Below are 26,969 nucleotides of genomic sequence, written 5' to 3' on the forward strand. Positions count from 1 at the left end.
AAACTATGATTCTTTTAACAGTTAGCTTATCTAAACGGGAAAACTTTTTTTTTCTCCCTCCCCAAAGATGGTGGCACTGTGTATTTTAGACAAACCTTGCCAACAGGAACATTCTTAACGTCTTCCACAAACACAACTTCCCTCAGAGACCACTGCTCTTCATTCACCTTCTCCTCCTCTTTTGGGGCAGGAGTAGATCGTCGCCGCTCTGAGACAGAAAAGTTATTACCAAAAAAAATACCTGAAATACTTAATCAAAGCATCAAAATGCAATGTTCAGTAGACACCAAAAACTTCCTCCTCCTAAAATTATCAACAGTCAAATATAGAACTTAACCAGAGGTTAACAAGAATCCGACTTCAGAAGTCAGAGCTACCTAGCATTGTATCATGCCACTTTCATGTTTTTCTAAGAAATTAGCACTTATAAAGCCTATCTGATAAACTAAGCAATTTTTAACGACGTTTAAGCAAATAATTAGAATACAAGAAATTGTTTTGGCAGGGCTCAGATATTCATGCTGTAAGTAAAAAGGCTGACACTGCAAGACCCTTCAATTCAGCCCTGCTACCGTGCTTTATATCACCCTCACAAAAAGTCTGCTTGTTCTCCATGTATGGATTTTTTGGTAAATATCTAGAAAAGCAGCAAATGAGGCAGAAAATAGCTATTTGGGCTAACTGCAATACAGTTAGATTTGCCGTGAAGACATTACCTGAACAGTAACTGTAGTACACTCAGAATTTAAATGCGTAACATGGCTAAATTAACACTGACACGAACCTTTCATCTCCTGAACTGAGTATATAGTATAACCAATATTATCAGCATATTTAAAGTAAGCAGCAGAGAACTTCCAAGATAACTGTGAAGTTAACTTCAAACACTAGTTCAAAATCCCATGCAAAGTTATAGTCAATGAGAAATTACAATTGAAAACTGCAAAAGAGAAGAAATCAGTAGCAAAATACTCTACCAGCAAAATTAATTACCACTGCAGATCTAAGCACACAAGACTCTTGGTCACTGAATGAGGCCATTTGATTCTCTAGGTGACCATCTCTTAAAACTGCAGTATGTGGAAGAAACTGGAGCAGAAAAATTTCTTCAAATGATGGCATTGTAATTAACCCTTTAAAAATGTATGGGTTTAAAAATGTATGGGTTTAAATGGACAAAAAAAATGCTTAAGAGGTCAGTTGCATGAATTCTAATGCAGCCTTTTAGGTTTTTAAGTGCAACTTGTACTATAAAACTTCTCTTGCTGCTTTAGTAAGGGATGTCTAGTTTTAGACTTTTTATGTAACAGACGACAAACTACTGCTTTATGCACTGAAGTTCACCCACAAGGCAAGTTGTGCAAGAACAGCTTAATCTTGAGAAAGAAATTTTCCAAAACAAGTTCAACTCTAGGCTGTAAAGAAACTCACTATCACATTGTAATTAAACAGAAACAATTTTATCTTCAGACTTCCTCTTGATCACCTCCTGAAAGATACTTCTGATTCTGGGAACTAAGTGTCATGCTTGCTTAGATATGCCTTACATGAAGTAGTCACTGCTTATACTAATACATTTAAATTTAACACTGACAATTCACTGATTATCTAAAGCCTTCACATATATTGCAGTTCAGACTGAAAGACTGAAAAGGATTCTGAAATTAGTACAGAATCTTTGTAGAACTACCTTTTATGAAAGCTTCTTATCTACACTAGTATGAGCTACACATTACTCACTATATGGCATTGATGCACTGCTTGCTATTGAAGATGCATCGCTGCAAGTGGAAGCCGGGGATGGCGGAGGACCCATCTCAGTTTTCACTGGTTCCTGTTTGCTTTCAGGTCTAGAATAAAATGTGTTAGAATGATGAAAGGAAAAGGTGAAATCTTTTCCGTGACAATGGGCAAAGTCTCAGTGTGTGCCAGCCACGTTCCTTTAATAGTACTTTAACGAAATAGCTTCGTACTTGCCACAAACATCCTGACAAGGCTGTACATCTGATGTCAGGAATGCTGCTATGCTGGGATTAGCTTTACAACATTAACTGAGCACAATATTACAGAAAACAAACATCCTTAGATGCGCTTCATTTGAAGACGTGAAGAATTACTAGCTTTATGCAGTAACCTGAAACTCTAGAACTGCAAAACTTTTTCAAGCTTTTCTTGAAACGGTTTAAATCTGTTTTAAGAAACATTTAAATGGCAATTGTCAACCCAATGATTTATTTTTTTTTCGAACTATGGAGGGGCTGAAACGGGTCTTCTCAACGCTATGAAGAAGGGCCTGAAAACAGCTCCATAACAATACCACTTTCAGTTATTCAAATATAAAATCTTGGAAACTTTATGAAACACTGCAGAGAAGTCTTCATTTAATATTCCTTCTGCATTTCACATTTCCATAGTGGTTTCATAGAGCTGAGCGCCTTTCCTGCAGTGAGCATTTCTGCACATTTAGCAGAGTTTAGAAGAAAGGTAGAATCTTATAAAGAAGGCAAAAAGTTCAAACCAATAAAAACCTGACCTTCTTTTCAATTTTTAAACAATCACCAATTCAAAGAGAATATCAACGAAATGCTCTGTGTGCATGCGTCTGTTCTCAACACTTACTTTGCCTCAGTAGTTTTGCTAGCTTTCTCCATGTTTTTCAAGCTCTCGGGTGACCGAAGTTGAAATCGACAGCTGTCATTCATGTTCCAAACAGATTCCATTAACACGCCCACTTTAGGAATTCCAGCACTGATTGAAAAAGCAACTGCTCCAGCATGATAGAGAGGGTTATTTCTTAAACACACCTACAGACAGAAATATTTGTTTCTATGAAAACAATGGATTATACTGAGGGAAATCACATAGTCATGCATCTTCTTGGTGACGTACACAGTAGTCAAAAAATAAGAAAACTTATGGAACTATGCACTTTGCGAGGAAAAAAGATGCTGTTGTGCAATTCACAGCTGAAAGCAACAGCTTTAGCAGTGCAACTGTTTAATATATAGTATCTAGATGCTCAACCACAAAAGAAGCAAATAATCCGATAACAAAGACTCATCCCAGAGTTGATAAGAATGGATTGAGAACCAAAAGAAAGGTACTCCCCAGGAAGGAGCTGGTTTGTCTCATACTAGTTCTAATACTAATCACAAAGAATCCTACACCTCTGTATCAACCTTTTTGGTAAAGGCTTCAAACCAAAGGCTAATCCCACCACAATAACAAACCCAACCCAGACTAATATTGCAGGCATTTAAATGCCAAATAATTTATAAAGCTACGTGCTCTATTGGGAATCATATTTCTACACTTACTTTCTCTGAAAATACAGAATCAGAGGACAGGTTAAAATAGAAGTACTTTGTACGAGTACAGCTTGACCCTCTATTTGCAGCAATAATCATACTTCTAAAACAATAACAACACTAACAGGACACATCAATTTACAGTCATATAACTAAAACACACTATTTTAAGTCTATTTTATTAATATAACTTGGTGCATAACAAGAATAGAACCTAATTTATTTTGTTTTGTTTAAGAGCAGGCTGTAAGCTTATCATATAGCACTGTAAAAATGCCACTTAGGACAGTTGCACTTGCCTGGGTTCCAACGGTTATGTTTGGCATGGAGGAGATGCCAGCACTAGACTTAGGCTTTTTATTTTTTGCTCTGGCCTTTTCTAGCATTTTCTTCCTTTGGCTGAAAGGAACCACACCCCTGCAGAAAAACACATGTTATTTTTTAGAAGGCTATGAAAGAAATGCTTTGTTTATAACTTTCAACAGTTTATTCCTTCTGCTTAATGCAGTCATGATCAAAACACACAAGTCTCTGTGCCACCTTCTCCAAAATCTCAAAGCACTGTAGAAATGACATCTTTGTCTACATTCACCCCCACTTTCCAAATTCACCTCAACTGGCCAATTTATTAGGAGGAGGAGGAAGAGGGAGAGCATGTAACATATGTCACTGCCAAATGGCTTTCCTTCAAAGTAGTCCAAAATGCTGCAAGACCTCTGTGTCAGATGGTAGGCTCCAGTCACAGCTTTCAAGTTGTGGGTTGTCCCCTCTGAACTTGAAGATATCTTTCCCATGACTAGTGATAATTTCCAGAATTTGCAGTCACTGGGGAACAGGATAAGCTTTTTTGGTTTTAAATTCTAAAAGCCTCATGTTCTCCCTGGGGACATGGCTGAAGGAGTCTAGGACTCTTATGACAGGGGAAAAAAGGACACTGCTTTTGTAATTGGATCCACTCAGTTTAGCTGAAAATAATGCCTACGCACACAGTTAAGCATGCTTATTATTTTGATACTCCACGTTTTAGTCAGTGCGTTATAAGTTAGATGCTTTTATACGAAAGCTTCCTTCATGATAAGTAAAACATGAAAAGCATCAGTCCTGTGCAACACTGGAAACTGAAATCCTGTCTAGTGTACTACAGACCATTGTAATCATGGATATCAATAGTAACAGAAGCTTCTGCCTACATCAATCTGACTAACATAAAATCACCACTGCTGACATTTAACCCCTCCCAGAAAGGACATGTTAGTTAATAAATAAACAGCTTTCAAAGATTACATATACATGCTGGTAAGTCTTTTTATATATTGCCCTGATTACTCTAAAAGCAGTAAAGATGGCAGGTTCTAATAGCCAGGTAGCTCCACAGTTACGGCTTATTAGTTTCTATACTAAGAGTAATTACTCTAAGTGAGGTATGTCAGCCATGACATAATGAAAGGGCCAAGGACCAGACAGCTGTAGTTTTGAGATTTGGGACTAGAAGCTGGAAGAAAATACGTCTGTGTAAGTTTACAAGCCTAGCTATGATTGTACTTAAATATTTTCCAGACAGTTACTAGAATTTAATGAGAAAGCTGTTTCATAGAATCAGTTTTCAATGTTCTGATTTCCAGCTCATCATCAAGGATTTAACTCATCCATGCCTAAAAGCTACTTGAGCTTTGGGCATGATATGTAATGCAACGACTCCTGACATGCTGACAAAAATAATGCATACTGACAATGCATTAGTAATATTCAATGAATTTGCTCAAATATGAAATTCATTTCAGAGCTCTTCTGGGAGTGTTATTTTTGAGAGTTGTGGGGTTTTTGTTGTTGTTTTGTGGGTTTTTTTTTTTAAACATAGGCTTCTTAATTATCAAATTGTTAATTAAAATATTTTAACTAACATTTCATATTTTACAATGTTTAAAAGTGTTATATTTTAACAACAAGCTCCAAAGGGAGCATCTGAGGTTATTTCTCCCTTCTTTAAGATTTGGACCACAAACTAACAGACCAAATTTTCTATCAGTCTGACAGAAGAATGTGGAACTCATACGTGAGAAAGTTTTTCCCTTATTTATAATCTGAAAAACGCCTGGAAGGCATAAAGAAGATTATTCTCTGATACTGCGAAGTAGTGATATATCTGAATGCTAAAGCACTTATACACATCTCCTAAAAGAACAACCTTTTTCTCCTGAAGATGTTATAACTGGATCCAAAAGCTTTAGGCCTTAAAGGAGAGAATAAATACACTTCAAAAAGGAAACCTAAGCTCAAGTGCAGAGTTACAGAACTCAGAACAACTGCGGTTCAGTAGTTTTGCAATGCTTCTCAGAGCCAAGGGCATGAAGCTGTCCAGTGGATCTATACTGCTGTACATAAACACAGTATTTACTTACCACCAATATAAGTTGTTCTCTAGTTGAGCACAAGTATAAAGAGCACAACAATGTAAAGAAACAATCCGTTCACCCTGAAGCTCCGAGTATGTCTGTGCAGTGTGCTCTAATTTAGAAGCTACGGAGCTTAAAGTTTCATCTACCCACGTAGCAACCTAAGGAAGAAGGGAAGAAAGGAACAGAGAAGGTAGGGGAAAAAAAAAAACCCAAACAATTATTCACTCTGGGATTTTGCCCCCTACCACCTTTTTTTCCCCAGAAGTTAGCTTTTCAGGACTTTTTTTCCCCCTTCTATTTCCAGTCCCCAACAAAAATAAAAAAAAGAAAGAAAAATACAAAGAGGTGTCAATAAAATACTCGAACAAGTGTACATACTTTACCAAATCACTTTCAAGTTCACTCTTAACCAGTCAGAAAAGCATATTTAGATAACTAACTTTATAGGACTGAAAGCTTCAATGCCCTTATTTTTTCTAGTAAATACATACAGAACATTAACAAGTTTCTCTATTCTTAAGCTATTGTCAGTTTCTACTGTAATGGCAAGAAGTCAAGTATTTCAGACTATCAGGTAAAACATGTATCTTTTCTTTGATTCAGCTGTAAATCTGCCAGATTTTTTTTATTATTATTATTATTATTATTATTATTATTATTATTATTATTATTATTATTATTATTATTATTATTATTATTATTAATTTTTAGCTTTTTGCATTTTTACAAAACACCAGTTGGGTTTCTGTTTTGTTTTTACATCTGATAGAGGAAAAGAAGTGGAATGAATGAATGAATGAATGAAGTACTTTCTAGTACTGATGAAGCTGAAGAATCAAATTCTCTATAACATATTGCAAGTACCCAAAAAAAAACACCTTTGTCAAATTCAGCAACCAGCACACATATCATACCTTGTTATTTTCAGTGGCAACAGTTGCTCTAATACTATTTGCAGAAAGCAGCACTATTTTTTCATTGGTTAATCCCAAGAACATGGCTCGTGGATGATGTAGCGAAGGATTCTTTGGAAACAAAAAAATATTTTAGATATTCAAAGCACACAACTCATTCTGAAGGTAAGAATTTAAAGATCTGCAGTACCTGTGCATTTCTGTAAGGCTCTGATTCACTCCACTTCCATTGGTAGAGTTCTCCTTTACTGCTAACAGCCACAAGCTCAGAATAGAGAGCTCCAATAGAAATAAACTTTGTTCCATCCTACAAATACAGAAATACACAGTCTAAGACAGCAATTATAAATATATATAAAAATATATAAATGCAAAAAAATGAATATGTAACTGTGTTTTTTTCAGAGTTCCCGTGAATGTTGAACTTGAAAAATATAGATATAACCAGCTGTCTGAAGCTCAGCATGCCCTCAAATACACACACACACACACACACACACACACAAAAAAGCATTCTTGCTTTTGACAGAGTAAAGGAAGAAAGAAATACATATTATTTTCCTGAAGTTTAGCAATAACACATTCATGGCAATTAACTCGGACAGTTTATTGAGAGCTTCCACAGTATTTGAAGAACAAAACACTGCTCACAGGATTAAAGACGGGAAGATCCCTTAACTTCTGACATTAAAAAAAAAAAAAAAAATTTCCTCTAATTCTGGCTTTTTGAACTGAACAAAAAAGCAACATCATTTCATTATTTCATTCTTAAGTGTACTCATGTGGGGATTTTCCAACTACCTGAGAAATCAATTGCCAACTTCACTGCCTCATCAATTAAACAATTCTTATCTTTCACTTCTGAAGGTAAGTAACTACAGACAAGATAAAGTTAAAAACAAACAAACAAAAATCGGCATGCTACATGTCCCATTAATGCATTGTTATGACTGATATGCTGGAAAAGGTTGTGATTATGGCTTATCCACCCTCCCCCCCACTCCACCCTTTTCTGCTTTTCAACTTTTTACCAGAACTCATATGGCATCTTTCTACTACTTCGGTAGCACCAATGCTCAATTGCTTCATCCTGTACGTTACCTGGATCTCACAGGCCTGTTTTCCCCCCTCTTAGATTTGGTTCTCTATCAATGTTGCGGCCTTACAATCTCACTTTTTCCAAATTCCTGTTCCCCCTTGCACTGAAAGGAATCTCAAACTACACACTTGTGAATTTGCATGATTTCACAACACATTTACTTCTGTTTACTGAGAAACGTTTGTAAGGCCCAACCATTCACTGCTCCTCAGCAAGTGCAGCTACAGGACAACCATGTTCTTTCTAAACTTCTTTACTGGTAACAACTAAAACTTTCCTTCCACTTAAGGAAGAATACAGCTTTTAAAAAATGAAAGAACAACTTAAACTAGTATAAAAATCAAATGATGTCTTCTACGGCTACAAATCTGAAAGACAGAAACATGGTAACTGGTCTTCTCTGTAGTAGTTATCTCCCCAATCAATATCTTTAGCTGACTCTCTTTGGTTACAATATCCCACATTCAAGCAATTCAACCATCTGATGAGAAACCGAGTTCTTGTCAAAGCATTAAAAAAACCCCCCACCATCCAGTACATTTATCTGTCGCCAAAATTGAGAGACTTTTCTGTCAGACACATAAGTTTACAAGTGGAAACATTTTTAGTTTCATAAATCAGGATTCATACAAATTTTTTTATTTTTTTTTTTTTACTATTTTCATGCCCAGAAGTGCACATTTCAAAAGGTGTGAGCATGCCCTCGAGTAACACGGGATTCAGTACATCTCTTACCAATAGCTCAAAACGTATTTATCAGTATTTTGGGAAAGAAAATAAAGAAGGCAGCAGGAAAGGACAGAAGCAATTACAAGCAATTCTCTTTTATACCCTGATAACAGGATCGAGGATTAGTTAAATCATAAGAGAATTCCTTTGTTCTGGAGGGCATCTACTAATACAGCACAGAAGTAGCATGAATGCTAATCTGAGTCATGATTAATACTTGCCATCATATAAATATTGCATATTCTGAGAAAGAACTGCCATGAGAACCTACTGCAGTTCAATGAGATGCATCTCTGCTTCATAAGCATAAATGAATCTTCAGAGGTTATCTAGCCTAATGCCTCAAAGTTAAGTATGGAAAGCAATTATTTTTTGCTCCAAGACAGTATCATTATGACTTTTTAATCTTGATAATGTGTTTTACAAGTTTTTATAAACAGTTTCATACCACAAGCTCCACACTAGAGAGACCTGCCATTCAAAATTTTTCACTCCCTTCCATCAAAATATTAGCAGCTGTGATCTAAATGCTACAGAACCAATGCTACACACACCTCCATGAGGCCCTTCAAAAGACTAACAGCACCAAGATGCAAGAACAACATGGTTCTGTCATCGGAGTCTTATGCATTCAACTATAAATTCTGACTTCAGACCAGAGAAATTACATACTTGAAGACGACTCACATTGCTGACAAAACCTTAATATCTCAATATCTAAATAGAATATACCTACTTGAACAAACTAAAGGCTCAGCTTGCACCTAACTACAGTCTAGCAGGAAAATAACGGCCATACTTGCCATACTATGGAGCGGCTCTGATATGTGGCAGTGTAGACTAACAGTACTATAGTCCAACAAGATTTGAACTATCGGAAGAATTCATTCATTGACTTGAATTCTTGACCAATTGATTTCACTTATTTGGTGGAGTAAACTCAGTACCTATGCAACATGTCCCAACAGCATCAGTCTCAGATTGTGAGTGAAACTGATGTATTTGGGAACACTATCAGCTTTTCAAAAGTTTCAGCCATTCCTCTCAGGTTGGTACTTTACCTCCCATAAACACAAGTTAACTGTCCTCATCACTGACTACTACAGTTCTGTCTCAAATGCCAAACGTCAAAATAATGACAAATGAAGGAAATCTATTTGCAAACAAGATTGGTTATTTTGTAGCGATTCCTCATGTACTTTAATCTCTCCCCTAGCTTATTGTCTCTTCCATTAACATTTCAAGACCTCCTTTCTAATTTTCAAAATGGAAGAAACATCTGGACCAGGCTCTCAGCTAAATCACCTCCCTCAGGATTCACCTTGAAGAATTTCTGCTGGAAAATACCAACAACAAAACTTTGGAGTGGGGCTACAGAATGAAAGATGTAGAACAATTTCTTACGAATGTTCAGCTGAAGGACAGGATGAAAAGTTTAACTATTTTTGGAAAAAGATGAAAGGCTTTTCCTTCATTTAACTGGAAGCTAGGGTTTATATGAGTGCATATGCAAACAGGTATTCTGGCAGAAGATTAGTATATTTAAATCGATCGAGCATGCAATCAGCTATCACAGCAAGTTAATTCCATAAAAGATGCCCAATAAAAGACTGCGACAATTGTCCTAGGGCAGGATCTGCTGAGTTTGCAAATTACAAAAAAAAACATCCAGGGGAAAAAACCCAAACCCTAATTTTGTAACTAAGTTTCAGGGCCAGAGAGAGGAATAGGGTTAAATGGAAAAACTTTCCTGAAGTAGTAAAAAACCAGAACAAATCCAAAAAAACCAACAGTAATAATGGCTATAATAATGTTGCCAAAACACAGCAGTGGAAATAAAAAAGTTAAGTTAGTATTCTAAATCTAAACTACATTTATTCTCTGACGCTAAAATCTCTCTCTACTGAAGCCAGAATACTCTCTACCGTTATGAGAGAACAAGGGGGACAAATACTGCCAATTTTCACTGACACAGAAGTTCAACATTACTGGCTGAAAACAACAAAATCACACTTTAATCATAAAAGTTCTGATTGGGAGAGCAACTCTTAGACAAACATTTTTTTTAGGTGTCTTCATTTCTCAGTTTGAGTGCCCTAATGAAGATGATAGCAGCTAAAGGTGAGCTGCTGCAAGCAGAAATAAGCCTCAAATTCATCTTTCTCTTCAAGCTCACTATCTATATTTAGTCTGAAAGCAAAAACCAGAGACGCAGAAAAAGAAAGCGTGACATATCAAAATAGTGACCTCACAGATACTGTAGACAGATAAAAATGTGAACACTAGAAAGAGATCCCAAGTCCATAAAATTTGGTCTAATAACCATAGATTATCACTTCCATTCCTAGGAATTTTTTGTTTGTTTGTTTGGGTTTGTTTTGGTTTTTTAAAGGAATTTCCCCAGGCATCTAGGTAACTCTTAAAGAAAATAACTACAGATAGACAGTTAGCTACATGAAGCTGGTGTTCCCATTATTCTTATACATCACATGGGAATTACTTCTTGCCTTGAAAACATAATTGGGGTTACAAAGAAAACCATCTAATCAAAGCCAAAGGGATTCTGGAGCAACCGATACTCATTTAATTTATGGGTCAACTCAAAACACAACCGCAAATAAATGTCAACTTTCACTGTTGTTGCTTAAAAACCTGATCCACTCAAACTGAAAGTATCTCTGGGAATAGTAATGCTAATCAAAAATAGGTTTCCTTGATGAAGGATAGTTGAAATTGTTTCATGAGTTTTCTATTGCCTATTAAATGCTTTGAGGACTTAAGTAAAAAAAAGAAGAAAAAAGAAAAACCCCAAACCTTATGATCTACAGCAGTGCCTTCAAAACACATGAAGAAAATTAAATCAGTAATAACAGAAGTGCAGCTATAAGGGTATAACTACTTATTTATAATTTTCCTAAGTCCATAATAAAGAACATGCTTTATTACATTATCTCACATGAACTGAGATGTAATATCCGAAAAGGAAACACAGAGTATTTACTTGGAAAAAATAAACAGATGTATCGCACAGCATGCAAATAAAATAGGAAAAAAATTTTCAATACCTTATCTGGCCACCACTGCAAGTCTTCTCCTAAAGAAACAGGACTTTGAACGGGTGTATTCTTCTTGTCCAGGTTTGGTTCCCCTTCCTTACTTGTAGAGCCTCTCTCATTATCAAATGAGGCTCCATCAAGCCACCTTCGTTCACGCAAACGTAAAACGGACTCACGTTCACGCAACAGCTCAGAGTCTCTCTCTAAGGGAAGAAGGAGAACTGGTATGCAATTGGGTCACACCAGTGGGATAAAAGTAAGCCACTCTCTAGTAAAGACCCTTCAGGATGCAACTAACAGCAGTTAAATCTACTCACACAGATTAAAATTCAAGTCCTGACATGCAACATTCAATATATTAACCCTTTCAAGCATATGTACTTTAGAATTACTAAACATAAAAATAAGCTAGAAATAAAATCTTATAGTTTTGTGCACTATAAAAAATGCTAAAGCGTTTTCACTTACATCATAAGAGGCCAAATACATTTAACATTGCAATTTTAAGTTTTATCGTACAATATGCAGAGTTCTGTAGTAAAGTTTTATCAATGTAGTAATAACACAAAAAAATCTAAGTCTATATAGTCTGTTAGATATCTTTATGCAAACCAAAAAAGAGTATTTATTAGAGAGTTTCATAATAACTTTCCCCCAAAAAACAGTGATTCGAAAAGGTTAAAGAAAGCAAGCATTAAAAAAAGCTCTGATATACATGTTTGATAATCCAACCCCTTTTCTTTAAAGCAATATTCCATAGGACTGGATTTAATAAATTAAAGTGTATCTGTTTTGAGTAGATCAAATGAAAACTTTTCACGAGTCAGACAAGTTTTAAAAAGGATCCTTGTAGGAAAATGTTCCTTACCAAAATGCTTCCCCTCCAATTGGCCTACAAACTGTCTAAAGCCAGTACTCTGCAGTTCGTTCATGCAGATAAATTTTTTAAATCAGGTAATCAAACTAACTTTCCAAGAGTCAACTATGCATGGAAAATAAGGATTATAAAATTCGTGGTAACGTCTTATATAGAATAACCTTAGGAAAGGAAAAAAAAAGGAGGAATTTAGGAGTTATGTCAGATGCTGAATATTCGTACATGCACATAATGCATTTAACCTATTAAGTACTTCACTCAGGCTCACAAAAGTCAACTGGAATTACAGGTATGAGATTATCACATTATTATATCATAGTTTCAACAAATTACGCCAAGTCTTGGGTCTTTTGCTGTATTAGACAAATGGGAAGGTTTTTACATAAGCCAAACGCGACAGCTTGTCCTATAGATACATTTCATCAAGTACTGTACTTATGATTTTCTAGCAAACAACACGGTGACCCCTGACTAATAATTTTGTAACAGAAACCTACATGTTCAGCAATTAATATACTAAATCATGTTTATGAAAGGCAACAAAACTGTATGAAACAAACAGTCACAGCAGAGGTTGGATTAACAGTTTGGAAATACTCTAGGCATTTGCGCAACAGCTTCAAAAAGAAAGGCAATTGCTGCATGGTTGGTTACAAATCTTTTAAGTGTAATATGCTTTTTAAAAAAAAAAAAAAACAAACCAAAAGAAAACTAAACTGCCTTAACACTGCTCAAGGAGGTTTTTTATCAGCTGCCAATAGTTCTCTTTATCCAACTACAAAAATGCTTCCAAAAAGTAAAATTTAGGTTTCTTCTCCCTCCTTAACACCTAAAGTTCCCCATTCCATAAACGTAACTTCTGTCATGGAACAATTAAGGAAATGTGAAGAATAGCGAACAAAGAGCAACCCAAAAGAAAGGTGGGGAGAGGGAGGGGAGAAAATATTAAGAATGCTGCATGTCATCAATTGTTACTCATTTTTGAGCCAAATTAAATATTTGTAACGCAATCTATGTATTAGTAGGTACTTACACTATAGTTTAAAAAAAAACTTAACATGCAAAAATTTTATAACACCTTGCAACACCAATGATCAACAATTAGACTTAAAATACATGACTATCAAGGTTCTTGCAGAACTTACCTGCTAATAGTCAGAATTCATTAATTATTTTGACGAGTAACAGTCTATTTGTCTACTCTATATTTGACAACATATCACAGTCTACTTTTGCATTAAATCAGAATCTAAACCACCAGTGTGTACTAGCACTAGCTTTTTCCACAGCAAACTACTTATTACAAAGAAAAAAGGTGCAAAATTACCTCTGGATGAGCCTAGCCTGGAAAGTGATGAGCGCCGAAAGGATGGATAACCAAAGTAACTAATATCTTCTGAAAACATAGCATCAGCATCAATAATGACACTTGGGTGAGCAGAATGTATGTCAGCATCCAGAAGAGACATAAGATCCTCTATAAGAGGAGACAAGGGTCTTAAGTGAATAATCAGCTACTTAAAACATCAGCTAGAGAGACCATCAACTAAACAAATATCAAAACAAAAAAATCCTATCTATTAATTGAATTTCTGCTCTTCAGATTCACCAGTGCAAACTCATGTGCCTCCTATGCAACCACATGTACAATCAAGCTTGGCGGACCAGTGAACAAAACCAGTTTCCCTACAAGAACTGCTCTGTCACTTATCTAACCACATTTCCCAAACAAGACTTGCCCAAAACACATTTTTCTGTAACCCAGAAATTCAAACTTTAGCCTGTCACTTGAAAGAACAAAGCCCTAGGGTAAGATAGATACATACACATACATGTGCACACACACTCATGCACGTAATGCAGAACTGCAAAGATGACCTAGAATTAAGGGAGGACAGAACTGGCCTTCACAAAGCCATGTCTTTAATGTCAAAGACTGTGTTCCTCCATGGAACGTTTCTTTCCGAGAATGACAGACTTGTTTAATTCACAGGCTAGTGGCTTGCAGCTCTCAGTAGAACGCTACGTTCAGAACAAGAACAGTTATCTAGAAAAAGCACTATTTTTTAATACCATGCATTAAAAAAAAACAACAACAAACAAACAAACCAAAAAGATTAATTTAAATACTGCCCTAGCTTCTATGTTGGAAAACTTGAATTTCTCTGAAGTACTGATCACTGTTACAAGTATAAAACAATTTCCTTCCATCTACTAAACTATGGTTACTATCCACACACAAAAGAGGCTGCTGAAAATTCATGTAATTCATTGAAGCCCAGCAGTATGGACTGACAAGACAATTAACCTGACTACCATCTTGCTGCTACGGAAAGGACAGTCCTACTTCCCTCCTTCATCCTTGTGGCAGGTGCCTCCTTGGGGCAAGGTGTGATTTCTAAATCTAGAATTAGCACATTCACCTGGCTTTAAACAATACTTTATAGGGTATAGAAGTAAGGTGGGAAGCAATCTTCAGACTGACTTAACCAGGTAGTCAAATAGAGCCCAACAGCTGGCACCTCACCACATGCAGCAAAGCTGACCAGACCCTACTGCTGCCAATGGAGACAGTTCTACCCCTTCCCAAACTTTCAAGCAAATCTGACTAAAAAGTAGTCAGGCTTCCCAAACAAGGTTTCAGCTAACCCACACAGGCACACAAACCTCACCACCACGCAAGGGAATGGCAGGATAGCTCCTCCTGGCAGCAGGACAACCTCAAATGCTTAAACCACTCATGAAGCTAACGTGACGCTATACAGAGTCCGTTCAGGAAACAGAAGGGGCATGTGTAATTTCAACACATCCAGTTCTCAGCCTCTACTTCAGCAAAAGCGTATAACAAAATAGCAGCTATAAATCAAGGTTTGAAGTTAAATAAAAGCATTCTTAACTGATTATTATGAGTCGTCTTCTCAGTGTCTGGAATGAAGGGGGTATGACCACAAAGGAAAGGGTATCCAAAAACCGGAAAGGAGCCAGAGGTCCACACTTACAGCCAGTATTAATTCACTTAACTGTTCCACTTACTGATATTGGAAGTGTTAGAGACTTTCACACCCCTGTACATCAGAATATTCATCCTTACATTCCTAAACTCTCTTCTCCGGGAAATGTAACACATACCAACTACAACCAGCTGTCTCCAGAAAAACAGCGCTGTAACTAGTGAGAGCTGTGGATTTCAAAGCAAGCAAGACCCACACAAATGCTTTTTGCATTAAATAAGTAATCCTCTCAAGTGTAGTCTGTACTTCTAAAAGCACACCATTTGGGACTCAATGGTTCATGCAGCATGTTTTAGGAAGTCAGCCCTGACAGACTGCTTGGAAATCCTAGTAAAAAAATTCAGACTTGGCAATCAGGCTCTGCCTTACTAAAACACTTAGATCACTCAGAGCGGCCTTACCCTGCCTGGTACTTTGTCTATTTTCCACTGGCTTTCCACAACAATAAAGCAGCAGTACACCTCACCTTAAGAATGTCATCTTGTAAGTACCACACTAAGAACTGGAGACACATCTGAGGCTATTGTATCTCCCAATATTCACACGCTGCTCCTTTTCCCTCCTGCCATACACACCACAACCATCCCTTCCTAGGTAAGCTCCAAACTCTCTACAGTCTAGCAACTTGTTCTCATTCTTTTTTGGTCACTATCCAGCCAAAAATTGAAAAAAACTTCAATCTCTTTTTAAGAACAGGACTGGCCAGTACAGAAAAGAACACTCCAGGCTCATTCAAAATGGAAAGTATGTATTTATTAAGGTAAGCTAAGCCAGAAATCCTCTTGACAGAAAACATATGCTAACTTGTGACATGCTCACACACCTTCCATCACGTCAAGCATCTTGAATTTAGCTGTGTTTCCAAAAAGGAAAGTAAAAAAATCAAGCCATAAGACTTAAGAAACAAAACTACATGGTTTTTTGTTAAATGTGCATGAAGACAAGTGAGAAAGTGAAGCCTTTTCTTACCCTCTTATTTCAGCTTCAAATCAGAATTTAATTTTCTTCCAATATTTCTGCAAAAGATCCCCCTTCTTCCATTTTGTATACCAGCAAACACAGGTGCACTAAAACCAGTAGGGTTAGAAGCCAAATTCACTCCCCTTCAAACATCACTGGAATTTTTTTAGTGCTGTGAAAACACAGATACCGCAAGGCTACATCCAGTTTAAGAATCCAGGGGAAAAACAGTTCTCTAAGACTTTATTTTCCTGCTCTTCAGAAAAATCCCGTGGGATGATATCATTCATCTCTTGTGCCATGTTAGACCAGAATCAGACCGCACCCTCCACATTTAGATGCAATAATTCTGATCAACCTATTTAGGTAAAAAAGTACCTGTGATTCATTAGTAAATACCATTGAAAATTGGAAGGAAAAGGATATCCAGCGCAAAGGAAAAAAGAAAAACAAACAAACCAACCCACCCCAAACCCAATCCCCACCAATAACAAAAATCCAAGTTTCAGTATGCGTGTAAGCAGCAATTCAAGTACTGAGAAAACTTTTATTTTCAATAGCTCCATCCACAGCATTATCACTGGGTTCGTTAATTGAAGGCGTTGCTTAGATCGATTCTGATCTCAAGCTGTGCTCGCATTAAACCTTTTCCCTTAAGGGGATGATCATAAGTTCTCTCCCTTCTCAGCTGCGTATTTTTATGAAATATTCAAGAATTCAATGTCTTCAGCATCTCCTACTCTTTCAAGTTTGGATTAAATTGGCAAAACTGTGACAGTGAAGGGAGAAAAACATGTATTTTGGTTTCCTAGGAAACCAGACTCAAACAGAACTCCAGAACTCACTTCTTGATAAGATATATTTATTCAAAATATTATCCAACTTGAAGTTCATCTAAAAAAAAAACAAAAAAACAAAAAAACAAACAACAAAAACCCAACCAAACAAAAACCACCACCACCAACAAAGAAAACCAAACCACACCAACAAAACCACAGAAAAAACATACACCTAATTGTTTTCCCCAAAGGCAAGCCACTGAACTGATCCTACACTGTGCTCCGGTTCCCATCTACCCCCACTACAAGCCAATACAGTAAGTACTGCTGCGACACCAGCCTGTCTCTTCTTTCTTTTAAAAAAAATAATGGATTTTTAAACAAGCTCATCTCAATTCCAAAATCCAAAGTAATCTCCATGTTGCCAAACCTATGTTTCACAAGTCACACTAGCGAGAACCTGCTATATCACGCAGAAGTTACTGAGCTGACATGCACAGATCAGAACGACACAAACAACAAAACTTCTACAGAATTTCTATTCTGAAGATAAACAGAACATAAAGCCCAAAAGAAGCCTCTAATACAACCTGATAATGAGCTGGAAAATTCATCTAGAGACCTTCAAGTCTTTTCTGTGCTAAATGGTCTTGTTCTATGTAGCTTTTACCCTGTTTATTCTCCTTATGTACCTGTTATGTATCAAATGAACTCGCATTCCTCTCTCCTAACTATCATAAAACAAAAGAAACAAGACTAGATTAGAGAAGTCAAAAATCAAAGTACATAAGAGTTCAAAAATAAATACCTAAGAGATACTTATTGAAGGCACTCTGTACAGAGTTCTGCTCTTCACTTAAGACATTCTGAAGAATTCAGAAAGAACTGAGATGTTTTTCGTTACTTTAAAAAAAATTGAGATGCATAACCTTTACAGTACTAACTGGAATTATCACAACTGATGTATTAATGAATTACAATGTGATAAACAATAATTTATTAATTTCATAGTGGTTGGAAAGTATCAGCTTTTTCTTTTTTTCCATTTTTACTTCTAAAATCAAATATAAATCACTCAGTGTTTTACAAAAAGCTTCTCTGTCTTGGAAGGCTTAGAGGAGTAATCCCTAAATTTAAGGGTCACAAAGCATCAGACATGCAGAAGGGAGAAAGTAAAAATTAGCATGTGCTTTTAATCAAAATGCAAGAGCCTTGAAAGTCCTGAGGCAAAAGCAGTCCCGTCATTTGCTTTTTTTGTGCTTGGAAGGAACACAATCGAAAAGCTTTAAAGCATAATTTGACATAATTTTAAAAAAGAAAAAAAAGTAGAAGTTCTTTATCTTTCAGAGTAATTTATAAAAACCTGGCTGAGAATTGAATGCATATAGCATTTATCATTCACATACAGTTTTCTTTTATGAACTCTAATGTTATAGTTCCAAAAGAGCATCCAGAGGCAAGATGACAAGTGAAAGCAAGAAAAGTGCAAAGTTTCTAGAGCAAAAGACTTAAAAAAGGTTCTACATAGTTCTGAAGGACAGAATGTTGGTATTTTTCCAGAGAGCTACAGGCAAGTTTCTCTGGCCATTAGGTTTTCCAGAAAACTAGCCTGCATGGTTAAGCCACACAAGTGAGGACTGGTAATTTGTACTATTTAATGTACCAACAGTAGAGTCATGACAGCACTGACTAGTGTTCAGCTAGACTTTTCCTACTGTTTGGATCACATTCATATATCATATTAATTCGTGTGCAACAAACTTACTTTTGCCCATAAAACTGAAATAACTTAAGACAGACAGAGAAGGCATAGCACGTTCTACAAACTGCAAATTACAGTTTTGAAGACTGGAGTTAAGACATAATCGACTTTCATTTCAGTTGTCATTTCCACATCTTTTCCCACAAGAACTGGGGAAGAGTTAGCCCACTTTCTCTGCAGGGTAAAAGAAAAAAGGGGAAAAAACACTAATAGGAGGTTGCAATCCCTTATAGGAAAGATTAGTCTGAACGGGGGAGAAGCTTTAAAAATTAAGCCAAGGACAAAATTGTTTTCTGGACAGCTAGAGGGGACAGTGAAACTCTGCACTCTTCTTTAGCCTATCTCGAACACAACAGACTCACAGACTGTAGCGCAGACACCTTCAAATAAAAGTTACCAGTCACAGGTTGTCAGACAGTCCCTATTAACTGATCCTTATGACCTCAAGAGGTATTAACAGAATAGTTAATGCTGTAGAAAGCTGGTTAGTATGGTTAAAAGGAACTTCTACTGTAAATGATTACTAACTGTTTTATCTTCTGAAGGCCAGTTCTGGAAGAATGCATTCAGGTATGCTTAGAGTAAGAACTCCTGCTTGACTACTTGGAAAGACTTAGGAGAATTTACTTCCTCCAATGCATCTGTCTAATGCTATTAAGCTGATCACTAAAAACCAAGACTCAAAGATTTTTCACCCCTTTCACCAGAGTATTCTTGATTCTACAGCAAAATAAAGAAGCTTGACAGATGCAACTAAAACTAGAAGAGGCAAAATGAAATACAAAGCCTTTGCTGCAGAACAAAAAAAAAAAAACCAAACCCTTTGTCTAATCACATGATTGACAAGATAAAGATGGAGAAAGCCCATGAACCTTCCTGGTGAACCAGATGAGCAGAAAAAAAAAACCCACTTATTAGAAAAATATCAAAACGTCAGTTTGACACACAGAAAGAAAAGCTAATATGTAGTCAGAGTTTAGATGTGTTCTTTTCATGCAGTGCACCTAACACGAACATTAGATTTGGCTGCTGTGTTTTCAAATATGTTTCCTCAGCCGGAAAAGATTACCTAAATTATTTAGCCAATGCAAAAGAAGACTCAAAGTCCTTTATAAAAAACAATTGTGTGGGACAGACAATATTTCAAAAATAGCTGGACTTCAGTTACAGCATTTTACCAGTATAGCCAGAATACCACAGCATTTATGAGGGGAACTTGAGATGAAGAATAAATTCTCAATCTAACTAACAACTGTAAGCTCCCTCACTTGAGGCATTTTGATTAAAAAAAAGCTGTATAATTTTTTTCACTAAAAACTGCTGTTATCTTAAGAATATATGTTAGTAGTGAAAAACATGCAAGTCACTAGAAGGTTTTAGAATTAGCTTTTATGAGCAAGCCACACAGCAGTCTCAGCATCTCATTGAGCAGCAAAATACAGACGTAAGTAATGCTGATGTTACAAAGCCTGGGATCCTAAAAAAAAAAACAACAAACCTTTCATGCCGCCCACAAACAGGGTTAACAGTAACTCTTCAACACCTAACCTAATCCATCAAGATCCCAGTGCATCTTTTGTTTTGCGCATCTTTAGACTTTGCTCCTTTGAGCAAGAACTGTCTTCGCTGCATCCCTTGCACAGCACGGAGCACGCTGACAGTGCTTAAATACAGAAAAATAAGAACACATTGGCATTTTCTTATCAAAAGTTGCAGGATACAAACCTCCAGGAAGATAAGATTCACTTGCTGTGTCATCCCCATCATCTCCATCTTCATCATCACGACTCAACAAATTATTTACAGCAAGGTTTACATCAAGATTTGTTCGCTGGAGTTCCCTAATAATGATACTTCTGGACTTCCCTTGTAAAACAACTTGTGCCTGTAAGAGCAGGTTATAATTGGTCACTGGTCATTCTCGGCTCACCAACTACCATTCATAAGAAAAGAATGTTTAATTCTAAAAGAAGTTTAATAAAAACCAAAAGTCAATCACAGCACATACAGGCAAAAGTTCACATGAATTTTTCACAGTGTTACACTAGATAGTCAACATTCTCCCAGTTCAAGTCAGGCCGCCGAATTCCAACTTTGGTGCTGAATTTCCTAATGGAATCTTATAATCTACTTCTTGAAATGCTTAATGCTGTAGTTAAAGGATAAGCCAAATCTGGTTTTGAGAGTGCTCTGTATGTTTCTATAAAAGCGTTTAAATTTACTATGTCAATCAACAGAGCTTTGCAATCAACTGCTGTTCCAAAACTACAGCTCAATCCCTGTCTTTTTGACACTGGTTTCTCTTTCCACTGCCCTTCAATATGTAACCACCTTACTTCCTGTGTTTCTCATCATTCTGCTTCTAAAGGCTTGTCTTCAGCAGTTTCTGCAACATTTGAATTTTTATTAGTGAAGAGCAAATGCAGAAAAAACCTTCAAAATGTTAAACAGCTGCAATGAATCTACAAAAAAGAGACGCATTCTGGTCTATTCCACTAATCCTAGGACTCAGAGCATTCTGTTTTTCCAGACAGACTACCTTCTACTGAATGCCAGAGTTCTGGAACATCACAAACTGTGTGAAGATGGTAAGAAACCAGTACTGAAGGTTTTCACAACACAGTAAAAATTAGGCCCCAAATAAAACGGGCTGTTGACAAGCAAAAAAAAGAAATGGACATTTTAACAGCACACAAAGGTAAAATTTTGTCATAACATTCTATGCCAGAAGTTTACAGATTTTCGAGACATGGTAAAATTTATGTTGTATAGACCAGCTGTGAAGATCTTTCCCATTGATCTCCTTTAGAGTTACCCCAAAAATGGTTTAGACACCTTCTGTTTTAAAGGTAGGCAAAGTATGGTATTTTTTTTTTAAAAAAAGCAAAAGATCACCACAAGGGAAGCAAAGTTACAGCTTCACCAACAAACCATACATGAGATTACAGAATGGAACTGTCTGGACCAAGGGATATTAGTCTGTTTTTCTATTTCACGTAAGGTAATCAAGGATGTCACAGTAAACACTCTCAAAAAAACCTAGAGGTGAACAATGAAGTCCAAAAAATCCCATTATTCCACAGCTGAAAGAGACCACTGGAGGTCATTGTATTAAACCACCTCCTAAAAGCAGGGCTAAATTCAGAGTAACCAACACCTCCAGTATTTTGCCTCTGTGAAGGCAAAAGCTCCCAGCTTTTACTTGGTTTCGAATTCAAAAAAAGAAAGGAACTAGAAGCCAGTCTGTCACTGGTGAGTCTGTACACACCTTGCCCACTAGCTCCTATCTTGTGCCACTCATGCTATAAGATCATTCAAAGCACACAAGCAGATGACCTTCAGCCTAGCAGCTAACACCTGTATTCCAAATGCAGGCCGGCAACTTGTTTTGAACTAAGAATTAAAATGTATTAACTAGTCACACATTTTCAATGTATTATTTTCTTCAAACGTGGAGAAAAACACTGTTTTAACAAACTCCACTTAATCACACAATGCAATGTCCGACAGCTTATTCTGTGTTTAGTGCACTACAAGGCAAAAGCAGAGCACTTTATACCCAACATTCATATTATAAAAAATTAATTAGATGTGTCCATGAAGAAAAATCATTAGTATTTTACAGTGATTAAATGTTTAATGTCTTTCATTTAAATCTAAAATGGATCACCCCTTTTATCAAGCAGGGGTAAAAAAGTCGACCTGCCCCCCTTCCTTACACTGCTTCAAGAAACTTAACTTTTATTAGCTATATAGAATCATAGAATGGTTCGGGTTGGAAGGGACATTAAAGACCACCTAGTTCCACCCCCCCTGCCATGGCAGGGACACCTTCCACCAGACCAGGTTGCTCAAAGCCCCATCCAACCCGGCCTTGAACACTGCCAGGGAGGGGGCAGCCACAGCTTCTCTGGGCAACCTGTTCCGGTGTCTCACCACCCTCACAGTGGAGAACTTCCTAATAGCTAATCTAAATCTCCCCTCTTTCAGTTTGAAACTGTTACCCCTCGTCCTGTCACTACACCCATTGATACAGAGTCCCTCCCCACCTTTCCTGCAGGCCCCCTTTAAGCACTGGAAGGCCGCCATGAGGTCTCCCTGGAGCCTTCTCCTCTCCAGACTGAACATCCCCAACTCTCTCAGCCCACCCTAATAGGGAAGGTGCTCCAGCCCCTGATCATCTTCGTGACCCTCCTCTGGACCCGCTTGAGCAGGTCCATGTCTTTTTTGTGCTGGGGGTCCCAGAGCTGGACACAGCACTGCAGGTGGGATCTCACCAGAGCAGAGTAGAGGGGCAGAATCCCCTCCCTTGACCTGCTGGCCACGCTTCTCTTGATGCAGCCCAGGATGCCTTTGGCTTTCTGGGCTGTGAGCACACCTTGCTGGCTCATCTTCAGTCTTTCACCCACCAGCACCCCCAAGTCCTTCTCCCCAGGGCTGCTCTCGATCCACCCATCACCCAGCCTGTGTCTGTGCTTGGGATTGCCCCAACCCAGGTGCAGGACCTTGCACTTGGCCTTGTTTAACATCTTGAAGTTTGTATGGGACCACCTCTCCAGCCTATCAAGGTCCCTGTCCCTCTGGATGAGGGATGCTTTGTAAGATTCTCGAATATTCCATTTTCTCACTACATCTTCCATCTGCAAATGAACAACTCATGACATCCCTCATCTAGATTAAACACATCCCTTGTCTTAGTGGAAGTTTGGGAAATGAAAATTATAGAATCCAAAAAAAGTCTATCGCTCACACTGTGCATTTAAGAATAAAAGCAATTCAGCTAGAGAAAGTCAATCTTTTCAATTAAATGCCACTACTCCTTGGAGAAAATGCACTACTACTACAACACATTCCTGTTCACACACTATGAGAAGCTCTCCAGGTTTTTGGCAACAAGACATTTCTAGCTTATGTACCTGTGAAATGAGTTCCTCTGGAATGACTGATGCTGGAATCACTGGCTGTGGTTGACTCCCCAGCAGTCCAGATCCTCTATCACGTCCTGTGCGTATAACTCTTGTCTGCCTTCGAGAATCTCGAGCTCCAGCAGATGATCTACCAGAAGATCCTCCTCCACTTCCACCAACCCCTGAACTCCAGCGACTTCTAGAAGATTTAGATTATAATTTTTTTTATATATATAGCAATATATTTTGGGGACTACTTCAAGAAGTAGGTCTTTAGTTTTATTAATAATAACTTATTAAGACTGACAGTTTCTGAAAAATACTGCAGCTTGACTTCATAGACAAACACTATGAAATTATCTCTCAGAACTAGTAAGAACAACTGCACCAGACAATTGATAAGGTTCTGAATTATACAGAAGAAACATAAAACAGGACTCCCACTGGCAGTTGCACTCTTTCCTACACATGTAGTTGTGTGGATGCATACATACACAAATACATGCACGTGCCAATTCCCAGAGTTTCTAAAAGCAACAGTATTAGCAGCATAACATGTAACACTCAGCTGTTAACTTCCTACTATAAACACACACATGCAGCGTCTTCATGGTCAGTGGACTCTGTTTGACAGAAGGTCACTATACTCACATAGGTCTTTAAAATTTTTGAGACTCGATTTACATTAAGAAATTGCTTAAGATTACACTGGAAAAAAAATCAAGTAATTTTACTGCAAAACAAATCTTACACTAGATAGTTCTCTGATCCTCATGGATGGTTTTCAAGAGATACTCTACTCTAGATCTATTCCTATTGGGGAAATCAACATCAACTGTGCATATTGCACAAACATGCCTAAAATGACTGAACAATGTTTTCACTTCTGTCTGTCAGTATCAAAACAACGGAATAAAAAGGCATTATGACTTCCCACTGATCTTAATACCACAGAACTGTGCCAACTGAATCTGTTCTGAACATAGAACTACATACTTTGTTGTCATGAAAGGCTAAAAGACTAGAGATTATTCTTCAAGGTTAACTAAACTTTGTTGTACAAATCTGCCTTAAGTGATACTGGATATGGTATTATTGCTATTTAATAATCAGTATCAGCAGAACTTGCTGACTCTGATACTTCAGAACCTGCTCTCGACCACCCTAATCCTCAAACTCCTTTTAAGAAATATGTTTCAAATAAGAGCCGGGAAAAAAAAGGTATGTCCTCTGAAATAGCATCTAATAAATTCATGTTAAAAGTATACCACATGTAGCTATAAAAGCTAATTAGGTAAGAACACTTGTCTTACATTTTATGGCTTAAGTTGATTACTATCCTTTTTTTATTTGTTGTTGTTGTTGTTGTGGTGGGTTTTTTTCCCTCCCAACAAGATCACGCAATCACAGAATAACTCAAGTATTTGCCTAAGACAAGGCCCTGTCACAAAGACATCTACATTTTCAGGATTCTAGCCAGGGACCACACAATGACAAGACAAAAAGCAACTCAATGCTGGCTTTAGGAAAAGCCTTGTCTCATGAGTTAGAAAAAGAGCTCTTAAAAAAAAAAAAAAAATTACTACTGAAAATGAAAAAAACAAACCAAAACAAAAAAACACAAAATCACACCAAAGAAGAATGTGACATTTTAAATAAAACGAGCCAGTTAATCTGTTTCTAAAGGTGGGAAGGGGCTGAAGGGAAGTCAAATTCTTTCTACACAACAATTCTCAATTGAGCTCTCAGCAGGGAAGATGTGGACTTAAAGAAAAGGTTACATATTAAATTTTAATACTTATTACAAATGCATTTTCTACTTTAAGTTATAAACTATCAATGACAGACTTAAGACAGCTAACATTTGAAACCATTTATATTCATATAATCATTCAAATATTCCAAGTGTGTCCTAACCTGGTCCTGTTATAAAGAAAAAATAAAATCATAAGTACACAGCTATTCCTATTAAAGCTGTCTAAACCTAGAATAAATATTAAGCTAGAATGGAAACCTTTCTGCTCATTTCTGCTCATCTACTAGTTTTCCATATCTCTCCACTGTCCACGAGCATGCTAGCAATTTTCCAAATCCAGTGATCTAATCTAAAGGCTCCACAGTTTGAATGTTTTTAGACTCAGTTTATTAAGTTAAGTATTCCCTTCATTCAACAGAGCAGTTATAGTGTCTACTGCTACTCTACTCTCTGGTGACTTTCAACTACCAAGTTCTGAAACACGCAAGGGAAGAAATTAGGAACTCTTCAGGACAGGTCTCCTAAGCACAGAGCTTCAAACAATTTTAACCAGTTATGCTCAGGTAAAAATAATAAGGAAAAAAAAGTCTTACACTTTCTAATTTTTTAAGCATGACAATACTAGTTTGCCTTTAAAGTTTAACACATGGATTTTAGATTCAGATGCACAAAGATTTCACAAAAAGTTGAGGGGGGGTAAGGGGGTGGGTTATCTTTCATGCAACTAAACTCTAGATTAAATTAGCTTATTTCATAACATAAACAACAAATTCACTTTTACGGAAAACCTGTAGTTCCTCCCTCTGAAATCACTCACATGCAGAAACCACAGTTTGTAAATGCAACTCTCCTTACTACAGTCAGTAACCTTAGGCAGCAGCACTGTTCAACATGTCTTACAAAAGCATGTAACCAAGAGTTCACTGTGATCATGTAATGAAGATTAATTTACATTGCTATATAAAGGGACACCATCAATTTTAAAGCTTATGACAAAAACAATGAATCTGTATAGTACACTCAGTACATAGTACAATTTTGAAGGTTCTGAGCAACAACCTTTTCCAAATGTTCCCTTCCTATTCATTACTATGTCTAAGACCCCAACTAACAAAACACTGCTCATTACTTGGGGTAGACGAGAGGAAGGCACAACAAAACTGCGCATGCAAAGGTCTTCAAACACAGATAACGAAGATTATTCCTGCATAAATGCACTCATTTTACTTCACACTGTTAGCCTATCAGGGTTTAAATTGATAGTGTCCCTCTAAAAAATTGCTTTTCAAAACCAAGGAACTAAAAAATGTTAAAAAAAAAAAAAAAAAAAAGACAACACAGCCAAAACCAAGTTATTCTTCACACATAGATGAAGAACACTCCATATCCTAGGTACTGAAGGGTCACTTGCGTTG

General features: G+C 37.0%; 1 protein-coding gene across 3 annotated transcripts in view; it reads right to left on the reverse strand.

Moving 5' to 3' along the window:
• Window positions 1-26,969, reverse strand: part of UBR5 (ubiquitin protein ligase E3 component n-recognin 5) — a 90,247-nt gene that overhangs the window by 42,045 nt on the left and 21,233 nt on the right. For all 3 annotated transcript variants that reach the window (XM_086465603.1, XM_086465602.1, XM_086465601.1), the window contains exons 6-16: window positions 23,808-23,997; window positions 20,617-20,776; window positions 13,707-13,856; window positions 11,512-11,723; window positions 6,809-6,925; window positions 6,619-6,729; window positions 5,708-5,862; window positions 3,608-3,725; window positions 2,620-2,804; window positions 1,741-1,850; window positions 96-208 (exon numbers count right to left, since the gene is read on the reverse strand). In XM_086465603.1, the coding sequence (XP_086321729.1) occupies window positions 96-208; window positions 1,741-1,850; window positions 2,620-2,804; window positions 3,608-3,725; window positions 5,708-5,862; window positions 6,619-6,729; window positions 6,809-6,925; window positions 11,512-11,723; window positions 13,707-13,856; window positions 20,617-20,776; window positions 23,808-23,997 (1,621 nt within the window). The remainder of the gene's footprint in view (window positions 1-95; window positions 209-1,740; window positions 1,851-2,619; window positions 2,805-3,607; window positions 3,726-5,707; window positions 5,863-6,618; window positions 6,730-6,808; window positions 6,926-11,511; window positions 11,724-13,706; window positions 13,857-20,616; window positions 20,777-23,807; window positions 23,998-26,969) is intronic.

This window comes from Leptosomus discolor, chromosome 5 (genome assembly GCF_034619465.1).
Source record: "Leptosomus discolor isolate bLepDis1 chromosome 5, bLepDis1.hap2, whole genome shotgun sequence".
Classification (NCBI taxonomy): Eukaryota; Metazoa; Chordata; class Aves; order Leptosomiformes; family Leptosomidae; genus Leptosomus; species Leptosomus discolor.